General features: G+C 60.5%; 1 protein-coding gene across 4 annotated transcripts in view; it reads right to left on the bottom strand.

The window, feature by feature from the left end:
* Positions 1-21576, bottom strand: part of APLP2 (amyloid beta precursor like protein 2) — a 59804-nt gene that overhangs the window by 14465 nt on the left and 23763 nt on the right. For 2 of the 4 annotated variants that reach the window (XM_056131459.1, XM_056131458.1), the window contains exons 2-9: positions 11268-11441; positions 10480-10603; positions 6246-6358; positions 5457-5668; positions 4817-5052; positions 3955-4122; positions 1442-1572; positions 452-526 (exon numbers count right to left, since the gene is read on the bottom strand). In XM_056131459.1, coding sequence (XP_055987434.1) covers positions 452-526; positions 1442-1572; positions 3955-4122; positions 4817-5052; positions 5457-5668; positions 6246-6358; positions 10480-10603; positions 11268-11441 — 1233 coding nt within the window. The remainder of the gene's footprint in view (positions 1-451; positions 527-1441; positions 1573-3954; positions 4123-4816; positions 5053-5456; positions 5669-6245; positions 6359-10479; positions 10604-11267; positions 11442-21576) is intronic. The other 2 variants (XM_056131461.1, XM_056131460.1) reach the window with 1 other exon arrangement.

The following is a 21576-nucleotide window of genomic DNA, read 5'->3' on the forward strand; positions in this document are numbered from 1 at the left end:
ACCCCTGGGCCCCCAGAAGGGCGGGAATGTGCAGAGGTGCACAGAGGCCCCAGGAAGCAGGTGTGGCTGAGGGCAGAGGGAAGGTGCCCAGCGGGCAGGGCGCTTGCCTTGAACACAGCGGACCCCACAGGAGCCCCCAAGCCACTCCAGGAGGGGCCCCTGAGCACAACTGGGTGTGGCCCCCGCCAAAAGCAAACAACCTCGCACGGCTGAGAAACCAGCCCCAGTCCCCAGGTGTGGAGGCTGCACTGAGCTGCACCCCCGCCACACACCCCCCACCCCGGGGCCCTGGCACCGAGGGGCTTGGCCGAGTCCTCTCCTGTGGCCGAGCCATTTGTCAGGAGGTCACTAGCAAGCCCCTGTAGCCGCTCAGCTGCAAGGCGGGCTCGACTCTGCCTCTGGACCCCCAGTCTGGCCGGGTCGGGCCTCAGACACACCCCGTACCCCGTACCTGGATGAGGGTCTGTCTCTCGGCCTTGGGGAGGTTCTTGGCCTGCAGCTCAGCCTCTTCCCACTCCTTCTTCACCTAGAAGCAAGTCGGGGCCACCGTGAGCAGACAGCAGCTGGAGAAAACACCCCGACCCGGCTCCCCAATAATCCTTTCAGGCTCCGAGCCCAGGGAGGAAACCACCCCCAGGAACCCCACAAGTGTAGCTGGTCCCTGAGCTGCTGCCTCAGAAGGTCGCCCCCCCCCCCCCCAGGGGACCCTCCTCAACCCTCCGACCAACACTCGTATATACACAGGCTCCCTCGAGAGAACTCACAGAGCACAATCCTACACACAAACTCTCAGTCACACAAAATCACTCTCTTACACACACACACACACACACACACACACACACACACACACCCCTCTCGAAGTGATGTGGAGAAACAAAGACGTGCCTTCTCCAACATGTCAGCCCACAGGGAGGTGTGAGGGGCCTACACAGGCCTCGGCCCAGCACTGTCCAGCGTCTGCACTGACTTTGCTCGCCCAGGAAGCTGGGGGCGGGGAGGGGGACACAGTTCCACCCCACCCAGCACTGGCCGTCCCCCGGAACGGTTACTCAGACCTAAAGCACAGCTTCGCCCTGCAACAGCCTGTCACTGCTACTTCCACAGTCACCTTGTTAGAAGGAAGCGTTAACGACGCCCAATTTGAACAGCCGCCTTGGCTTCCTCCTCTAACACTGAAAACGGGAATTTATTTTTTCTTTTTTGGTTTTGGGCAGTCCAGCAATGCTCGGAGCTTCCCTTGTCTCTGGACTCAGGAATCCTGAGTCCTGGCAGAGCTCGGGGAACCACACTGGGTGCCGAGGGCTGACGTCCCCCGCTGCAGGACTACCTCTCTGGCCCCCAGGGCAACCGCGAAGCTAGTCTAAGGGGGGGACGTGAGCCGCATGCCCTGGGCTGCGGGCGGTTGGGCGGGCGGGCGGCAGCCAGGCTGTGGCCTCACCCGGTCCATGCGGTGGCGGTGGCGGATCTCCAGCTGCTCCTTGGCCTTCTGGAAGCGCGCGTGCTCGTTGTCGTCGGCGGACGTCTCGAAGTACACGTCCACGTCGCTGGTGGGCAGCGGGGTGGGGGGCACTGCAACACAGGGGCGGCGGATCCGTGAGGGCCAGCCTGGGGCTCGGGGCCTGCAGGGCTGTCCAGGCTGCTCCGGGCGCGGGCGACTCCAGGGCCCTCTTGCTCACCGCTCCCTATGCCCGGCGGCGTGGCCAGAGGCAGCAGGGGCAGGAAATGCCCCCAACTTGGGTCACTCCTCGAGCTGTGCTCAGAATAAACAGCTCCCTCGCGGCTGAGCCCAGGGCTGTGACCAGATCCGAGTTCCCCTCTGGGGAAGGCACTGACCAGCTACTCCTAGGCTGGAAGGTGGGAACCCAGGTCCCCCCCCCCCCGCCCCCCCGCCCTGCCACAGTGATCTAGTCTGTTTCTTTTTTATAGGTCACACTCAGTGATGCTTAGGGACCACTCCTGATGATGCTCGGGGGACCATCTGGGATGCCTCGGATCGAACCTGGGTTGGCCGCGTGCCCGGCAAGCGCCCTCCCTGCTGTGCTATTGCACGGCCGCATGACGTTCGAGTTTTAGTGTCGTGACGCCTGTGATCACAGCGGCCACAGCACAGGGACCAAGCTCAGGGGCTCTGCCTGACGAGGACTGACCATCCAGAGACAGGCCCCAAGAAGCCCCGTCCTCTCCGTGGACCATCTCAGACAGGAGGCCGGAGGGGCCCATTTCCTCCATCAGCCTCTCCTGAGGCCAAAGCTCTCGCAATGTTGTGGGCCCAGGAGGGGTCCGAGTGACTGGCTGCTTCAAGACGGACCATCAGAGCCACACGGGGAGCCCAAGACCCCTATCGGGCACCTCAGCCCAGAAGACCAGGTCACATCTCCGCGCATGTCCCCAGACAGGGGCCAGCCTGAAACAGTGCCGAGGCCCCGGGCACCACGCGGGGCACAAGCCAAGTGACCCCAGTCATCACGACACACTCGCAGTAGGCTCGCAGGGAAAGGCCGGGCCAGGAAATAGTGCGGGCACCAACCTTGGCCTCTGAGGGGGACACTCGTGACCTCTGGGACAGTGAGGCTACACAGCTTTCAAGAGGCCCCGGCTAGGACCCCGTGAACATCTTGGTGGGGGACCGTGAACCCCAGCTCCACACAGCCCACAGGGATCCTTGGGCTCCAGCCAGAAAGGGCAATGCTGCCCGTTAATTTATTTTTCTGGCTTCTGGGCCACACCCAGCAGTGCTCAGGGATGACGCCTGGCAGTGCTCAGGAATCACTCCCAATGGGGCTCGGGGTGCTGGGACCAAACCCCGGTTGGCTGTGCGCCAGGCAAGCGCCCTCCCGCTATACTATGGCTCCGCTCCCAGCGCAGCGTTTTACAAAGCAGGAAATAAAAGTAATTTCAATCTCCATTTCTTTCCTGTATTTAAAAAAAGTTTCTGCCACCGAAGCTCCCTAAAGACTGATTTCTGCCCGCCCGCCCCCCTCCCGCCCCTTTCAAGCTCATCAAATGAGAATGTCAACAGGCCCCTCTGCGGCACAGCTGTGGGGAGGCCGGAAGTGTGGCATCCTGAGACCGGGGAGGTCACCTGGCTGGGGGGGCAGAGAGGAAGCAGGAAGGGGGACGGAAGAGCACCAGGCCCAGCCAAACGCCAGGGAAGAGCAGCGACTCGGAACCGAGTCTAAGACCAAACTCCGGGGCAGCAGCTCGGAACCGAGTCGAAGATCCAACTCAGGGGCGAACGCCCAACCGACGCCTGGCGAGCAGGAGACCCGCAGGGCCGTTCCCCACTGTCTGAGCGAGGCGCAGCACCAGATCACTCAGTTCCCTCACCACAGGGGGCCTCAAGGCCCACCACCCCCCCAGTCGCTGTGAGACAGGCGACCGGAAGCCCAGCTGACACCCCTCCATCTCCCCTGCGTGTCCACATCAGCCGTCCTAGGAGCGACCCCTGGACGGTTCTCTGGAGGGCGGGTGCTGTTGACCGGCCTGGTCAGACAAGCAGAGAGCGAGCCCAGAGCTGGACTCGTGGGCAGTGTCCCCTCCTGGCGCCAGACAGCCCCGGGCATGGCCGGCCACCACCCAACCCCACACAACAGTACATGAGCCACGAACACACACACACACACACACACACATACATACATACACGCGTGTGTGCGCACACACACGGCACAGGACACGGCGAAACAGAAGCTACCCAACCCCACCCAACAGCACGAACCACGGGGGCACAAACACCCACACGCGTGTGCACACCGCACACGCAGGCGCACGTGACCACACGCACACGCACGGGACACGCCCGCGAAGCGAAGCCCACAGAGAGCCACAGTGGACGGAGGGCCGAGCCCGCGGCGGGGCGGGGCGGCCCCCGGAGACGCAGCCACGAGGAGACGGCGGGCACGGGGCACGCTGGACGGGACGCGGTGGGCGCGGCGCCCTGGCAGGACTTACTCATGGTCTTACACACAGCCACACACGAGTCCTCAGACTCAAAATTGTTCCTGTTGCCTCCGCAGCCGCCATAAATAAAGCGCACGCACTTGCCCTGGGCGAGGTCGAAGTACCAGCGAGGCATCACGGCCCGGCAGGGCCCCGTCATGGCCTCCTGGGAGCAGACAGCTGTGTGGAAACGGGCAGAGGTCAGCGGGGTGCCGGGCCCGCGGCTTCGGGGGCTTCGCCGTGGATGCAGGCCGGGAGCGGGGCACGACCCCCGGCCCTTTGCGCCGCTCCTCGATCGCTCGGCTGGCGCCGTCTCCCCGCGGGGCTCTCGCCAGTCCAGGGCTACTGATCGGGTGGTTTTATCTGGTCCTTCCTGGAGCCCCAGGGTGGGGGTGGGCTGAGCCGGGCACGTGTGCAGGGCTGCGCCGTCTGACGGGGGTGGGTGGCGGGGCGACCCACCACGGGCCAGTGCGCCTGGCTCTGGCCGGGAACTTCCACACACAGGCTTTAGGATCCGCGTGCACGCGGCCCACGCCGCGGGGCCCAACCCGTCAGGCCTGACTGGCCGCGGGAACCCTGTCGCTGAGGGGCTGTGCAGAGAGGGCCCCTGGCACCGCATCACTGTGGCGAGGACCGTGGCAGGAAGGACGGCGGCCCCCGAGCCCCACCCTCCTGCAACAAACCTCTCCGGGGTCAGAGAAGAACCAGGGTATGAAGTCCGTCCTGCAGCCGTGGAAATGGGGCAGTGGGGGCCTTGGGGGGACGCAGAAGAACCCATCCGGGGGGCACCATCGCGTCTCATTCACCCAGCGATGCCCGCGTGCTCTCAGCTGCGAGTGCCCGCCACCCTGGGCGGCCGCTGGCTCACACCTACCTTGGACGTCGTGAGCCGCCTCCTTGGCCGGGACCGGGCTGGGCTCCGTGGGCTCCTCCTTGTAGTCGTCTCCCTTATAGCTGTCGTAGTAGTACTCACGGTCCTCCACCTCCTCCTCCTCCCCGTCCTCCTCCACCTCTTCTTCCTCCTCCTCCTCCTCCTCCTCCTCATCGTCATCGTCCTCCTCCACAGCCGCTTCGGTGAAGTCTTCCAAATCCACTTCTGTAGGAAACTCACTGGAGGCCACAGCCGCACCCAAAAGTATCACGAGAAAGAGGAAGGTTGAGAGCAGACTCGCGGGCTGCAGCACTCACCCACCCTGCTCTGCGACTCGGGCCCAGAGGCAGGGAATCAGCTCAGCTGCCGACCACATAAGGCCTCAGCCCAGCAACGGTGCTCCAGGGTCGGCTGGGCTGGGAATGTGAGCCCCCCACCTCCAGGACAAGGGGCACCTTTCTTTTTCTTTGCTTTTGGGGTTACAGCAATACTCAGGGGTTGATACTCCTGGCTCTGCACTCAGGAATTACTCCTGGCAGTGCTCGGGGGGACCATATGGGATGCCGGGGATCGATCCCGGGTCGGCTGTGTGGAAGGCAGACACCCTACCCACTGTGCTATCCGCTCTGGCCCCAAGGGGCACCTTTTGTAAAGGTCATAGTCCTCCTCTTCCTCCTCCTCCTCCTCGTCATCTTCATCCTCATCATCCTCGTCCTCCTCGGTCTCCTTCACCACGGCGGAGGCCATGACCTTGGCCTGGGGGCAGCACACGAACTCGGTGCCGTGGAACTGGTCCACTCCGCAGGGCAGCAGCATGCCGTAGCTGTACAGGGTCATCCCCTGGGTCAGGCAGGCCTGCAGGAACCACAGCCAGCATCACAGCCAGCCCCACGGCCGGTCAGTCCCGAGCGGGGTCCCCCAGGGCCCGGGGCGGGGCTCTGAGAAGCTTCGCTGGAAGGAGAAACTTTGGGTCTCTGGACCCAAAGCCACGAACCCAGACAGACACAGCTGAGGCGTGGGGACGGGGAGGGCTTCTTCCGTCTCTGTCACCTCGGGTCAACGGTGCCCGTGCTAGTAATTCAGGTGCCAACCCCTCTCCCCCCATCCAGCTGAAGACGGCAGGTGTGGGGGCCCAGCACAGGCACCCCCCACCCCCTTTTCTGTTTTCAGGGCACAGGTGACCGGCAGCTCTGCAAGGCTAACGTGCTTTCCTTCCCTTTCGGGCTTTCTTAGGGGAGGGTGGGGTGATTTGAGGGGCACAGCTGGCAGTGCTCCGGGTGATTCCTGTCTCTGTGCTCAGGGCTGACTCCGGGCAGTGCTCAGGGGATGGCTCACGGGCTGCCGGGGAGAGAGGATCCAGGCGGCTGCGTGCCGCTAAGTGCTGTGGTCCCGGCACGAGGGCCCCACCAGGCCCGGCCCTGGCCCCGCTCACCTCCTTGACCACAGTGTGCCACTGCTGGTGGTTCTCGCACACCTCCATCCGCTTCTTGTGGAAGAACTGACACTTCTCTGGCACCAGCAGCACGTCGCTCACAAACTCACCCACTGCAAAAGAGCCGCAGTGTCAGACGCACCCCCGCACGCCGCGCTCAGGTGGACTGGGCCTGAAGGGGCAGGACGCGCCCCGAGCTGTGCCCTGGGAGGGGACAAGGGCAGCTGACGGGGCCTGACCTCAGGCTTCTCCCCCACGCAGGCCGCGGTCCAATCCCCGCACTGGATGGTCCTAGCACTCCAGGTGGGCACCCCCCAAAATGCAAAAGGGCAGCTGGAGACAGTGAGTCCAGTGGCCACGGGGCCCAGCTAGACCCAAGCCTTACACTTCACTGCAAGATGCCAGAGCACGTGATGCGAGATGGGGAGAGGCAGGCCCCGCCCTGTTGGCATGCACAGACAGAGACACACAGACACACAGAGACACAGAGACACACACACACACCCTCTCTCACATACAAACTCACACACATACTCACACTCTCAGACTCTCACACACACACTCACACTCTCACATACAGACTCACGCGCGCGCACACACACACACACACACACACAAGCACTTATGTACTCATACATACACACATTCACACACTCACAGCTGCGGTTCCCACACTCTCACTTGGACCCTATTCCCCGCCTCGTCTCTCCCTGATCTGCCCACCTCGGCTCTGATGACACATGTCCCGCAATCCCACTCTCTGACAAGCCCTGCTGCAACAAATCATGCTTGGGGACTGCCCAGGAGAACAGGCAGCTCTGGAGTGGGGGACCAGCAGTCCCGGGGATGGGAGCTGGGGGTGCCCCAGCCCTCAGCAGCCCCTTCCAGGCCCTCCCTACCCCTTAGCTCACGCAGGTGAGCAGGCCACATAAGCAGGACTCAGAAACAGCAAAACAGCAAATTCAGGGCCAGACTCGGTGCGGAATGGTCTGGACGCAGACAGTCTCCCTGCTCTTGGGGCCGAGAGGGGAGGGCACGGAGTGAGAGCACGGCGGGAGGGCATCTGCCCTGCGCATGCACCCAGGCTCCATCCCTGGCATCCCAGAGGGTCGCCCCCTGAGTGCAGAGCCAGGAGGACCCCCTGAGTGCTGCTGGTGGGGCCCAAGATACAAAATCGATCCATCAACTGAGAGGGAGGATGCTGGCCACACTGCGTGCTCTCCTACACCCGACGCGCCACGCCCTTCAGTGAAGCCGCTACTTCAGAAAGCAGTTCCAGGGGGCGAGCACTGTCAGGGGCAGGGCCAGCCTTGGCCTGGAGTCCACGCTGCCCCCTCAGAGGTAGATCTGCCCCTGGCCAGGGACCGCGTGTCGCTCCAGGACACCCAGGCGCAGGAGCTGGGGTGACCCCGCAGCTCTGAGGGGGACGACGGTCACCGGGCACCTCCCCTCCCCCCAGGATCCTTCCCAGTTGGAACCTCTGGCCCAAAATAACCAAACAGCCGTGAGTTTGCAAAAGTCTCTTCTTGGGAGCAGGCACCAGTCTATATATAAGTGCCGATGACTAACTCCTTCCTCCAGACCCCAGCAGCCCTGCCTCGTCCCTGCTCTGCGCACTCGTCATCCTCATCCTCACTCCACCCCCTCTCCCTCCCCCATTCACATCCACGCACCACCCAGCCATCCTTCCACGTGTCCGTCCTCTCGCCGCCCACCCGTCCATTCAGCCATCGTCTTGCATTCTACTAACCACCAATTCACTTACCCATTCCTTCCCTCCCTCCTTCCCTTCCTTCCTACCTCCCTCCTTTCCTTCTTCCTTCCTTCTTTCCTCCCTCCCTCCCTCCCTCCCTCCCTCCTTCCTTCCTTCGTCCCTTCCTCCCTCCCTCCTTTCCTCTCTTCTTCTTCTCCTTCCTTCCCACCGTCCGTCCGTCCCTCCCTCCCTCCCTTCCTCTCTTCTTTCCCTCCCTCCCTCCCTTCCTTCCTTCGTCCCTCTTCCTCCCTCCCCTCTTCCCCTCCCTCCTCTTCCTTCCTTCCTTCTCCTCCCTCCCCCCACACCCCCTCTGTTCCTGTTCTTCTCTTCCTTCCTTCCTTCCTTCCTTCCTTCCTTCCTTCCTTCCTTCCCTCCCTCCCTCCCCCCCTCCCTCCTGTCTATTGAGGGAAAAGGGAGGCAACTGCTGAGGCTGAGGGGAGACTGCCCCTGCGCACCCCACAGTCCCTCTCTACATCACGGAGTAGCGTGGACAGTGCCTGTGCATGACTCAGAAAAGGACAGCTCTGAGTGCCACAGAAGGGGTGACCCTGGGCTGTAGCTGGACACAAGCCACTAAAAGTCATTCTCCAGTGGCCGCCAAGTGGGCCGACTGAGATCCCTCGTCTTCTACCTCACAAAAATGACTGGCCCTGGGCTGAAGAGACGCCGGCCTTGACACTGGCACCAGGTTCAACCCCCAGCGCCCTACGTGGTTCCCTGAGCCCCGCCTGGGGTGCTCCCCGGAACAGTGCTCCTTGCCTTCATTGACCCAGTCGTCACTTCTGGCCCCTTGGAATATCCTTGGGGAAGCCCCGCTGGGAACTGCTGCTCCAGAGAAGAGGCAGGCCATGGAAACGGGCCATACCTGGTCCCCACTCCCAGCCCTCGGGCGGCAGGACCCTTTCGAGGGCATCAGCAGAAGCAAAGCCGGTCACTGGGGCAGGGGCTGGGTTAGCGGGGGCTGAGCGCAGGGGCAGCCCCTGGCAGCGCCCAAGGAACCCCCTGTGGAGCCTCTGACGCTGGCAGCAGACAGGCAAGTGCCTGACCCTCTGAACTATCTCTCCAGCCCCGACCACTGCCGTCTTTCTAAGCGCGATGCCTCCAGACCGTCCAAGAGCGCTGGCACAGGACGGTCTCTTCACTGCAGCAATTTTTAGAACATCGCCTGTGTTTCAAGGCCTGCGCCAGCGCGTCACTCTGCGAATGTCCGGAGCAGACCATTAAACGGCTGGTTTGGGGACGGGTGAGCTGTCTCAGTTACGGGGGCGGAGTCCTCACGAGAGAAGGGGGACCAAACAGGACCTGCCGCGGTTCACACACTCCCGACTCAGCACACGCCTGGCGGGGCCAGGCGCAAACACGCCCCCAGCCCAGACCCTGCGATCTGAACCCCGTTCACCACCGCACAAAACTGGGACTCTGGGGGAGAAACCCCACATCCTGCCACAGGAGCCTGGGATGGTACAAGATAAGTCTAGGTTGTCTTTTGCTATTTGGGGGTGGGGGGCCACACCCAGCAGCGCTCAGGCCTTCCTCCGGGCTCTGCACTCAGCCGTCACTTCCGGCAGGGCCTGGGAGACCATGAGAGGGTGCCAGGGATCGAACCCGTGTCGGCCGCGTGCAAGGCAAGAGCCCTCTGTGCTGTCTCCCTAGCCCTGGAGCGTCATCGCGTGACAGCAGAAAGTCAGGAGGCTCTCGGGGAAAGGCTGGGTGAGGCAAAGGTGCCAGCACCCATGGGGGCAGCTCCTGTGTCGGAGCTGGTGGCCGAGTCTGTGTGCAGCGCGGGAGAGAAGACGCCCTCAGAGCTGCCCACAACAGACACCCCAGCGGGGCTGACATGGCAAACACATGCCTGTGCCAGTCCCCGCGGCCCCGGGGGGCTCGGCCACCAGCCTGTGCTGTAGAGGAAGCAGCTGTCGACGCCCTCGGCAGGCCAGCAAGGGAGGGCTGCAGAGACGAGACGCAGAGGGGACCCTGGCGGGATCAAGATGCGGCGCCTCGGCCAGCTCCGATCCCCGTGACTGCTGGGTGGTGCCGGGCAGCATGTGCCCATGTCCGTAATGAGAAAAGCACGGAGACGACGAAATCAAAGTTGAGGGGACCAGAGAGGTAGGATGGAGGGCAGGGCATCTGTCCTGCACGCAGCTGACTTGAGTTCAGTCCCCGGCACCCCGTAAGGTCCCCTGCCAGGAGCGACCCCTGAAGACCACTGGGTATGGTCCAAACCACACAACACCCCGGGCAGGCGGCTGGGAGCAGGCACTCGCTCAGGCCGGCAGGCCCAGCCTCCTGACCGACCGGGGCGGGGGACACGACGCAGGGCAGACACGCAGTGGTCAGCACTGGGCCCAAGGACAGCGCCAGGCCGGAGCAAGGATCTCTGGGGTCCAGTGAGTGTGAGTGGCAGCCCATCTAAGTGACCCCACGGTCCCCCACACCCCCGGCTCTCACCGTGAACCTGCACCCCAGCCGGTCACTCACCCAGACACTTGAAGGGGATCACCATGTGGCTCAGGCACTGCTTCCGGTCCCGGCGACACCAGTTCTCCACAGTGACCGCCTGGTTGGCTTCCATCACGTTTGTGATCTGCAGCTCAGGGTACATCTGCGAGGGAAGGACAGACCCACAGGGGGCATCAGTGAGGGAGGAAATGACCCCCACACGCCCACTTGCTGGGCCCTTGGTCAGAACAGGCCAGGCTGCACCACAAGTCAGGGTGCACTTCCCAGCCACTGTCCACTGACCCCAAGAAACGAAGGTGCTACCTGCTGTCCCAATTCTGCCAAACCCCAGGAAGAAAGACAGCTGGTTCTGTCCGGCCTGCTGGCCTCGTCTTATGCATCATCTTTGACTTGTGTTGTTTTGGGATTTTGTTTTTTTAGGTGAACACCAGGCAATGCTCAGGGGTCACTCCTGGACAGGACTAGGAGCACCCTACAAGGTGCCAGGGATCAGACCCAGGTCAACCACGGGCAAGGCCAGAGTCTTGTCCCGCGCGCCCTCTCCGGCCCCTCGCTTCTATTTTGAAGAACATGTCAGGGGCCAGTGTCTGAGGACAGCGGGCAGCCAGGGCACTCGCCCCAGCGCCATGCCGGCCTCAGACACCTGACCAGCTGGCTGGGCAGTGCAGAAAGGACCGGGACCTCGGCCCTGGCCTGCAACGCCCTGTACACGTAACCGCAGAGCCACCATCGACAGACTGATGAAGCGACACCTCAGCCCTCGCCCCGGTGGGGACACGGGTGCCCGTCCCCGGCCGCGGCCTCACCTCCTGGCAGTACTGGAGCACCTCCTCTTTGGTGCCGAAGCAGCTCTTGGTGCCCGAGGGGTCCGGCTCCCACTTGCCGGTCTGGATGTTCACGTGCATGTTCAGCTTCCCGCAGAGCATCGCGATCTGGGGCTCGGCCACGGCGAAGCCCGTCCCGGCATTGGCCGCCAGCGCCTGCAGCCCAGGGAGAACACGGCCGGGTTAGTCCCGAGGGGCCGGGACCCGGGTGGGCTGGCAGAGGGCGCGAGGAAGGGCTGGAGCATGAACTTCGCTCATCCACGGGCGCCCCGGGTTCGAGCCCCTGCTCCACCTGGACTGGGTACACCCCCACCCCCACCCCGAGCACAGAGCTGGGAGTAGCTCCGTCAGAGACGAGCAAAACCCACTATTCCCCGTGATACCAGGAAACAGACCCCACCTGGGTACTGTGAGCCAGAACCCAGACTCCGGCTGCCACGGGCACCGCTGTCCTTGCACCCGGTGGCTGGCACACGTGCCCAGCCTAGCACACGGCCCCCCACCCACCCACCCACAGCAGGACGACCTGACCCCGCAGTCAGACCCACTGCAAAGCACCACGGTGACCGCTGTAGACACACAAGGGGACAAACACGGTAGCGGCCCCTCCCTTGGGGCTGTCCTCTGTCACTGGTTGAGGCCAGGAGGCCATGCTCGGGGCTGTGCCCGGATCCCCAGTGGGGGAGGCACCTGCCAGGGCAGGGAGGTGCGGGACACGGTGCTGGCGGGGAGCCATGAGCACTGTGCAAGGAGGACTGTGGACTGGGGGGGAGGAGCAGGGCAGGCACTCAGGGGTCTGACTTCAGACAGAGTCCGTAGGGGAGGGCTGCAGGGGGAAGGAGAGAGGGGAGTCCCATCTCTTATCACCGAAAGAGCTTTTGTTTTTGTTTTGGTGCAACCTGGTGCTCAGGGGTCACTCCCCCGCCCCCCACAGCGCTAAGAGGACCACATATGGGATGCTGGGGATTGAACCCGGGTCAGCTGCGTGCAAGGCAAACACCAGCCCCGAGTAGAAAGCTGTTAAGCACCAAGTTAATCGCCGCACCACGCAGCTCTGCCGGTGCCTGGCACGGCAGGACCCCGGCTCTTCGCTGGTGCCACCTGGCTTCCCGGACTGCTGGGTCCAGCCCCTCTGCCCTGTGGCTTCCGGCACGACCCCCGCCAAAGGCATCCGGGCGGAAGCCAGAGCCAAAGGGAAGAGGAGCAGGGGCTGAGAGGCAGCAGGCGGAGAGACAGGCTTGACGGCTGCAGACGGGAAGCGGCCCTTGGCGGGCGGTGCTGTCCGAAGCAACGGCCTTCTCCAGCCGCAGGTGTTAAGAATCAGCCCCCCGGGCCCCATCAGGAGCAACCCCTGGGCCTCGAGGAGCCCCTGAGCCCCGTCAGGTGTGGCCCCTCTCACGCCTGCAAAAACGAACCAAACCTAGCCCTGGCCACGGGTGACCCCTGGCAGGCAGCTGTCCACCAGCACCAAGATCCCGCTCTGCGTGTCGCTGGCTGCGGGAGCCCCGCCTGGCTGGACGCTCCCTCCGGGGTCAGCCGCAGAGGGCAGCCCACAGGGTGAGAGGCTTGATCCTGGCCGGGGGAGGGTCAGCACCGCCTTCCCCCGCAGAGACTCGCAAACCCCCGAGGTTAAAGCAACAGGAAGAGGCGGCCGGGCCGGGAGCCACAGCCACAGCCCCCGTCTGCCGGCCCCCCGCAGGAGGAAGGAGCAGAGCGGCTGGAGCCGCGCCAGGCAGCTGAGAGGCGGGCAGGACTCACTTCGGAGTTCAGAGAGATTAATCCTTGTGGTCAGGAAAGGCTCTCGAGGAGGCGCGTCGAGACCTGAGAAGCCTCTGCGGGCCGCGTCTCAGAACGGGCTCAGCAGACGGGCCCGGCGCGGTCGGCGTCCCACAGACCCCTTCTCTGCCGTGACGGGTGGGCGGTTTCGCTTTGAAAAATGCTCTTATTCAAAGTGCTCTCCATTTCCTCCGGCACGCACCGGGCCACCGTCCATTACGGGAGCACATCCATCAATCTGCTTCCCGATCTAACAGGTTCCAAATGGGACCTCGCTGCCGCGTCAGCACTTCGGCGTGGCCGTGGAGCTGGGGGCGGGTGTGTGTGTGTGTGTGTGTGTGTGTGTGTGTGCGTGTGCGTGTGGGGGGGACGCCCGGGCGGGCACTCAGGCCCTCCCCGTGATCTACGCCCAGTCAAGGCAGCACTTTCGCGCCTGCCTACAAACATCAGCAACTGCTCTCTCAGCCCGGGGCCTCCAACTGACTTAATAATTCATCCCTAATAAAAAAAAATTCCCTTTTACTAATTTCAGGGCGGGGAGAAGAGCTGGGCGTTCCAAGGACAGAAAATTTCAACTTGGTTTAAGGAGAAAAAAAAAATGCGGCTTTTTAGTACCTTTTGGAAAACCTGTAACGGTTTTGTAGCCGTAAATGGAAATCTGGACCCCACTTCGACTAGGGAAGGCGCACTTCAAAGTGTCCTCCAAGGCGCAAGGTCTGTGCCCACCCTCGACGAGGGGCCTGGCGAGATCAGGTGCTCACAGGGCCTGGGTGCTGGCGGATGAGCCTGTGGAGAGGCGGCTCTCCCAGAGGGGGCTTCCCCCAGTTCCGAGTGAGCCGCATTCCTTGGGCCGCACCATGCAGCATTTCTACCGCTCAGGATCTCCGGCTTGGTGAATAAGCGTAGAGGGCAGAGCCTTGAGGAGATGCCCTCTGGGGGCATGGTCCAGCCCTTGCCCATCCCCCGTTGGCCAGAGGCCAATCTAGTCAGGAGCCAAAGCCCCTGGAAATGACACTCCTGGGCACTCCAGGGCGCAGCCCCAGAGCAGGTGACCGAGTCCGGCCTCTGCAAACCGTTGGTTTAGAGGCCTCACCGCGGGGCGGGCCGTCTCCCCATCAGTGACTGTCAGCCAAGCAGGGTGTCAGACATGCAAGGCTGGGGCCACGGGGTGATGCCCGGGGACCCCTAGTGTTGTGAAACCAAACCCAGGCTGGCGTCCTAACCCCGGTGCTATCTGCCCCCACGCCAAGCTCTAAAGGCAGGGTTTCACGGCGTCTCCCCAGGGCACGCCCACACCGCCACGGGGGTTTCTGCCGGAGAGCGTGACACTCCCAGCATGGGCAGCCCCACGCACAGGGGCCTGGGGAAAAGGCGAGCAGCTGGCGCAGAGAACAGGGAAGCAGAACGCGGAGCCTGCAGCAGGACCAGTGGCGGGGGACCGTGGGGTGACTAAGGTCTGAGTCAGCGCAGAGCGCAGAGACTCCCACCGGAGACACACCGCCACCCCCGCCCCTGAGGAGGGCTGCCGGGCTTCTGTCAGCTGGAACCCCGAGTGGGAACGCGCTGCCACAGCCCCGCGTTCGGCTCAAAACCAAGCTGGCCACCCCGCGGCTTGGGTTTCCAGTATCCTGCCGGATCGCATCACCTGCCTGGTCACATGACCGTGCAGTTTCAATCTGTCGAAAGGAAAAGGGACATTTTTTTTTTAACCACCCTGTGAGCACGCGCTGGGGTGGGGCTATGGTGCGGGGAAGCAAATCCAGGCATGTGATCCACTTCTCACACACACACACACACACACACACACACACAACCCTGGAGGCACCTTGAGGTGGGCCACAGAAATACATGCAGGGCCGACACCTCTGAACCTGAACCCTGTGACTGGTCCCCTGAACCTGCGCAGACGTCCAGGGGAATTAATGTGCCAGAGGGGAGGGCACGTGGCCTTGATGCCACTGACCCGGTTCCATCCCTGGCACCCCGTACGGTCCCCAAGCTCACCGGGAGTGACCTGTGAGTACAGAATCGGGAGGAAGCCCTGAGCACCGCTGGGTGTGGGCCAAAATACAAAATCAAAAGAAGAACACCCATCTATTCAGTTTGATATTGTAAGTTAAATTCTTTGCAGGCTAGAGGTGGGCCCACATTCAGGTCTTACCCCTGGCGGGATCGGGGGACCGTACAGGGTGTCAGGGACCGAAGCCGGGCCAGCTGCGTGCCAGGCAAGTGCCCTGCCCGTCTGTGGTGGAGGCCAGTCCCAGCAGACAGTGGCAACTGCTCCCGCCCCCTCCGGTCTGATTTCCAAGGAGGGCAGAACGTCTCCGAATGGAGAACCGTTTCCACCTCAAGCTCAGCCCAGAGGAAACTGCATTTCTCACCGTCAGCAGTCGCTCAAGCACCCTCATCCACAACATCCAAAGACAATGAACGGAACAGGGGAACCTGACACACACAAGCGATCTGGGCACGGGTACACGGGGGGATGGGGATGGTTTCAGAGTTAGGTCCCTGAGAATCCATGACTGATAGAATTGCAAACCAGAAAAAAGAAGTCTTAAAAAAAAAAAAGTCTTCAGCAGCATGGGCCAAAGCCAGCTCTCGGCACTCGCAAAGCCAGCTCCGCCCCCCACCCCACCTCTGGAGAAGCGCTCAATTACAAATCTTAAGCACCCAACATTTCAACCTACTATTTAATAAAAATAGCAGCATTCTTGTGAAGCATCTTACAGTTTTAGCAGCAAAGCGAAAAAAAATAAACCGTTCTTACAAGTGACAGTTTGCATTACACCAACTGAAAACTCCTTGGCCTTTTTTTTCTCCTTAAAAAAAAATTCAACTTAATACTAATTAGAAACTCATAAATTAAGTAAAACCTCTCACTTAAACACCAATGTTCCCTCAGACATGCCCCAGTTAATAATATTTTCCCAGGCAGGGATTTATAGAAATAGCAGCATGCCTCCTCCCACCCTCACCTTTCTTAGAACAGTGAAATGTAAACGTGGTCTCGTTTCCAAGACTACAATCGGTTTGGCTGGGCTCCGAGGGTTCTGCAAGAATGTGGGTAAGTCGTGCACCTGGGTGACGTGGGTAAGGACAGGGTCAGAAAAACCGGGGCGGAAGAGACCTCTGTCTTTTCGTGTGTCTGACGGGCCAGTGGCTGAATGACCGGGAAGGTAGTACTGCAGGTGGCCAACCTGGATTCGATCCCCAGCACCCCACGTGTCCCCTCTCCACTTCCCCCAGCACTGCCAGGAGTGATTCCTGAGCACAGAGCCAGGAGCCAGCCCTGAGCACGGAGTAGCTGGGTGTGGCTCAAAAACTTAAAAAAAAAAAGTGAATGAGGCAGAAATCACTCAACAGGCGGAAAACAGACCCTGCATGCAGGAGGTTCAGGTATGAGCACTGGCCCTGCATGGCTGCCTGAGCACTGCTTGAGTGAACCCTGAGCGAGGAGCTAGGAACAGCCAAGAGCACTGCCAAGAGTGCTCCCCTCCCCCACCACTGTCCCCAAAGTGACCAAAATATGCAAGAAAACAAAATAAACACAAAATATTGATCAAAGGGGGTCAGAGAAATAGCAGAAGGGGTAGGGTGCTGGCCTTGCACATGGCCGACCTGGGTTCGATTTCCGGCACCCCAGCTGGTCCCCTGAGCCCTGTCAGCAGTGATCCCTGAGCTCAGAGCCAGGAGTGAGCCCTGAACACTGCTGGATGGGACCCCCAAACAACAACAAAAAGATATCTGGGGGCTGGAGCAACAGCACGTCAGGTACAGTGCTTCTGGGTCCCAGATGGTCCCCCAAGCACACCTGGAAGTGATCCCTGAGCACAGAGCCAGGAGTAAGCCCTGATCACCACAAAGTATGGCTCCACAACAGTAACAGATGTTTGGCAAAAGGAAAAGGCTGCAGGACAGGGCTTTGCAGCCTGGAAATTCTCCTCCCAGGTCCCAGACACGCCTCGGCGCACGCACACTTGTCTTCTGCAAGGAGATGCTCTGAACATGGGCTGGGGGCGCAGTTCCATGGGAGGGGGCCTGCGTGCGACCCCCAGCGCTGACCAGGAACATGAGAGACACCGAGTTTGAGGGCCCTCAGCTCTCCCTTGGGGCCTGCTCCCTCCTGGAGAATAGGACGGCGATGACAGTGATGACAGACGCACAGGTAGGACCAACTGTGCTGGCGACACAGGACATGCTTGCAACCTGCCCGCCCCATGAGTTCTTCAAGAACCGAGGCCAGGACCCGCGGTTTCAGCATCACCACGGCAGCAGGGCTTATGCGGTCAGGGCTCTGCTGGGCGGCAGGGACAAATGGTGATAAGGCACACAGCCCCAAGCACAATGCCATCGACGAGCATCCGGCTGGCTCCAGATTTCCTGCTCCTGGGCTGGATCCCACAGCCAGCACGGGCTCAGGCCAGGGAACAGAGCAGATGCTGTGCCCATGTGACCGGGCACCGCTCCTCCACCCCCCCACCCCAGGCAGCACGAAATGGGCTTAGTAGAGTCACATTCTCGCTGACCCTGGGGGCTCTTTATTTGGGGGTGGCGCGGAGCGGGGGATTCAGTGCCCCTGACTCTGCTTGGACAACCCAGTGCTGACCCATCACTTCAGAGAAAGAAAATCCCCAGGAGGCTGCTGGCTTCCTGGCGTGGGACCAGCTTCCGGCACGGCCGGAAGTGAGGTTGGGAGGAAGGTCCAGTTACCTTGGCGACACAACTAGGATCAAAGGATCCCTGTTTTCTGCGGGGGGGGGGGGGGGGGGTTGGGGGGGGAGCCAGCCCTCTCCTCTGGCAGCTCATAAATCTCTCCTGGCCTCAGTCTTCACTTCTGGGGCACCGCCCAAATGCCAGAGGAAAGCCACGGGCAGCATGGGAACGGTTCCCCGCTCCCACCCCCCAAAAGGCCAGACGCAGCGAGGGCCTATGGGAGTCAGAGCACAGGAGAAACATCTCCGCGACGAGCCTCTGAAGGGTGCCAACTTGGACTCAGCCTCAGTGCTCACCAGCCAGCAGGAGCGATTTTGGAATGAACAGGCTCAATGAAATGCCTACTGTGCGCAGGGGTGGGGGGTGGGCAGGCCTGTGACTCCTACCCGCTGCCAGCCAGGAATGAGGGCCAGAGATGGCTCAGAGGCCAGGAGCACCAGGCTTTGACAAGGGAGTCCGGGTTCGATCCCTGGCAGCATAGGGGCCTGCCCTTGCCAAAAAAAAAAAAAAATCCAAAAAAAAAAAAAAAGGGGGGTGGACTAGGGAGTAATTTCAAGAAACAAACACGCAGAAGTACTCCTGATCAAATATTAATAAACAAGCATGTCCACCCTCAGCCACTCACTGATTCTAGTTGCTAGAAATCAAACAAACGATGGGAATGTTCTACAGTCGCCAGGCACAGACCAGACGACAGTCTCGGAAGTGACAAGCAGGTCTCTGGCTGGTCTGGAAGGCCGCACTCTTTCACTGTCACTTTCACTGTCTTTCACACCCGCATGGCCTGGAAGAGGGGGGCGGGGTGGGGTGGGGATAGAACCTGGGCTTTGCAGGCTCATTCTGGCTATATCCCTGACAACCTCCCCCTCGCAAACTCTCTTGTCTTTAAAAAAACATTAAATCACGTCCAAGATAATTTTGCAGCCTGTTTTCAAATTTTCGTGCAACAAAATTAATTTTTGGTGAATAAACAAAAAAGAACATGGGGGGAGGGTGCAAGAAAGATAGTACAGGGGTTAAGGCCAGGGGTTAAGGCCCAAGTAAGCCCCAGCACCGCTGGGCGCTCTGGCAAGCCCGGTACCCATCCAAAAGCCCTTGCTGGCCTCACTGGCTGACAACAACCAGAACTGGCCATGGACCCCCAAAATTCACAGCACCTCTTGGAATCTGCCCCATCCCCAAGCCAAAAATAAATAAATAAATAAGACAAAGAAATTTATCTAATTTACCCAGCAGTCCAAGCTTATTAAAATAAACCCATCCCCCAAAAACTATAGTACATCTACACAATGGAATACTACGCAGCCGCTAAGAAAAAAACGAAGCCATGAAATTTGCATAGACACGGATGGACCTGGAGAGTAGCAACTGGGAGAAACAAGTCAGGGGAGAGGAATAAACGTAAGACTGGTTAGACTCTGGTGTTGGAACACTGGTGACTGAAACCTAATCATGAACAGCTTTGCAAGGCTCTATCTCATGTGATTCAGTTAAAAAAAAAAAAAAGACTGGTTGTACTCTTTTGTGGGATATAAAAAACATTGCATGAGACTAATACCCAAAGACAGTAGAAACGGGAGCCAGGAGGTCTGTTCCATGGTAGGAAGCTCACCACAAGTGAGGGGGGAGGGCAGTTAGGACAGAGAAGGGACCACTATGTCAGTGACAGCTGGAAATGATCGCTCTGGACAAGAACCGGGTGCTTGTGCAGAGGTAAAGCGATCTGCATGATAATATACAGTAACAGTACTTCAAACCAGTGTCTAAAAGGGGGGGGGGGAAGCTGGGACATTGGTGGTAGGAAATGTAGACTGGTGAAGGAACAGGTGTTGAAACATTGTATGACTGAAGCCCAATCAACTTTGTAACTATGTATCTCATGGTGATTCAATTAAATAATAATAAAAAAAGGGTAACCTGGTGATTTTTCGGTGTTGCAGGAATCCCCTGCAGAGCTGGGCCCAAGAGCCTCAACCCCAGGGCTCTCTGCCTGGTGCAGGGACTGTCACCAAGGACCGACTGGGAAGTCCACCCACTGGCAAGGGAGCCGCAGGGGCCAGCCTCAGCTCTGCAGCCTCCCCAGGGGCAAAGGTGGGCTGGAGAGGGTGCTGCCCGTGCACGTGGGCTACCCAGGCTTGATCCCTGACCCCCCACAGAGGACCAGCCCCAAGCACAGCCAGGAGAGATGCCGGAAGGCAGAGCCAGGAAACAGCCCTGACCAGCGCCAGGTGTGGCCCCCAAACAAAACCAATTCTGCAGAAAGCAGCTCATGCTCTCAATTTGAGGGTGGTTCTCACTGGTGATTTTTGTTTTTATTAATTTTTTTTTCTTTTTGGGTCACATCTGGCGATGCACAGGGGTTACTCCTGGCTCTGCACTCAGGAGTTACTCCTGGCGGTGCTCAGGGGACCATATGGGATGCTGGGACTCGAACCCGGGTCAGCCGTGTGCAAGGCAAACGCCCTACCCGCTGTGCTCTCTCTCCAGCCCTTCACTGGTGATTTTTAAAGGCTCCCGCCCCTCCTGGTGGGTCTAATGTGGTCAGCAACAGACCCTGGAAATATGCAAGATAAGGCAGGCGTTTTTGATAGCACGCGTTTGAGCAAGTCTGGGTCATCCTGCTGTTGACTGTCCTCACTTGAGAGAGGACGGGCTTGAACTCTAAATTTCTCAGGGTCGTCTTCTTTCTTTTTTTTTTTTTTTTTATTTTTGCAGGGGTTGTGGGAGCAGGCAGCGTGAGCCACACCCATGCTGCTTGGGAGGACAATGTGGTGGGTGTCGGGGATCGAACCTGAGGCTCTTGCAGATAAAACCTGCACTCCTGCCCTCTGAGTCAATTCCCTGGCCCAGTCTGTCTCAGATCTCACCATTCTGGGAGAGTCACAAGCTGATTTTTACTCTACCTCTTAAGGTTCTGCAAAAAAGGGCAGAAATTCACAGGGGAATACGCCAAGTCAGTTTACAAGGCGAGTAAGACAGGTTGCCCAAAGGACTGTCCTAGGAGTCGCGGAGAGGACATCTCCACTCTCCAGTCCCAGCCCCCATTTCCAAGGGCTGTTTCCCCCAACACTGCACTGCGTTGACTTGGCCGCCGGAAGTGTGCAGGCCCTGATCTTGAGAGGAACCCTGCCATCCTCCCACATCCATGCCAAGCAACGGGAAAACAACAGAAATGTGAACAGCCCCCCCTCCCCTCCCCCCTCCCGGCTCAAAGCAAGGCAAAAAGGCACCATCAAGTGATTGATGCAGCATTTCACATTCTGAGCCGAGAGTCAACACAGACTGTATCAGTGCACACCAGACCTGCTTGCAGGCAGCGATCCTTCCTGTCTGGGACCCGTGCCCGTGCGCATTATTGTAATTATCAGCAATTTCAGAAAATAAAGTCATAATGCGAGCAGGAGCTGGTGGCTGTTCGCCGCGAGCTGCCAGGGCCCTTAACCAGCCGCCGGGGCCCCAGCCGCCTCTACGAATGCGCGCCTGAGAGCCTCAACTCCGGCAAAAGGAGCGAATGAAAAGGAGATGGACAATCAGCGGAAGCTCCAACTGTCCAGCTGGGCCCGTACCCCGCTCTCCGTGCTGCCCCCTGCGGCCGCTCTGAGAACCCCTCAGTCCTGTGCCGAGCAAGGGACCCAAAGCCTCTGCAGAGCCCTGCAAACTTGGGGGGGGGGCACAGGGTCCTCCTGAGGATGGTCCCCTCCCCCCGTCTATCCCTGGAGCAATGGGGAAGTGGCTCAACGTTCCTCCAGGGGAGGGACACCCCCCACCCCCGGCCCCATGGCTGCCTCCGCATGGGGGA

Source organism: Sorex fumeus, unplaced genomic scaffold, assembly GCF_029834395.1.
Source record: "Sorex fumeus unplaced genomic scaffold, SorFum_2.1 ptg000091l, whole genome shotgun sequence".
NCBI lineage: Eukaryota > Metazoa > Chordata > Mammalia > Eulipotyphla > Soricidae > Sorex > Sorex fumeus.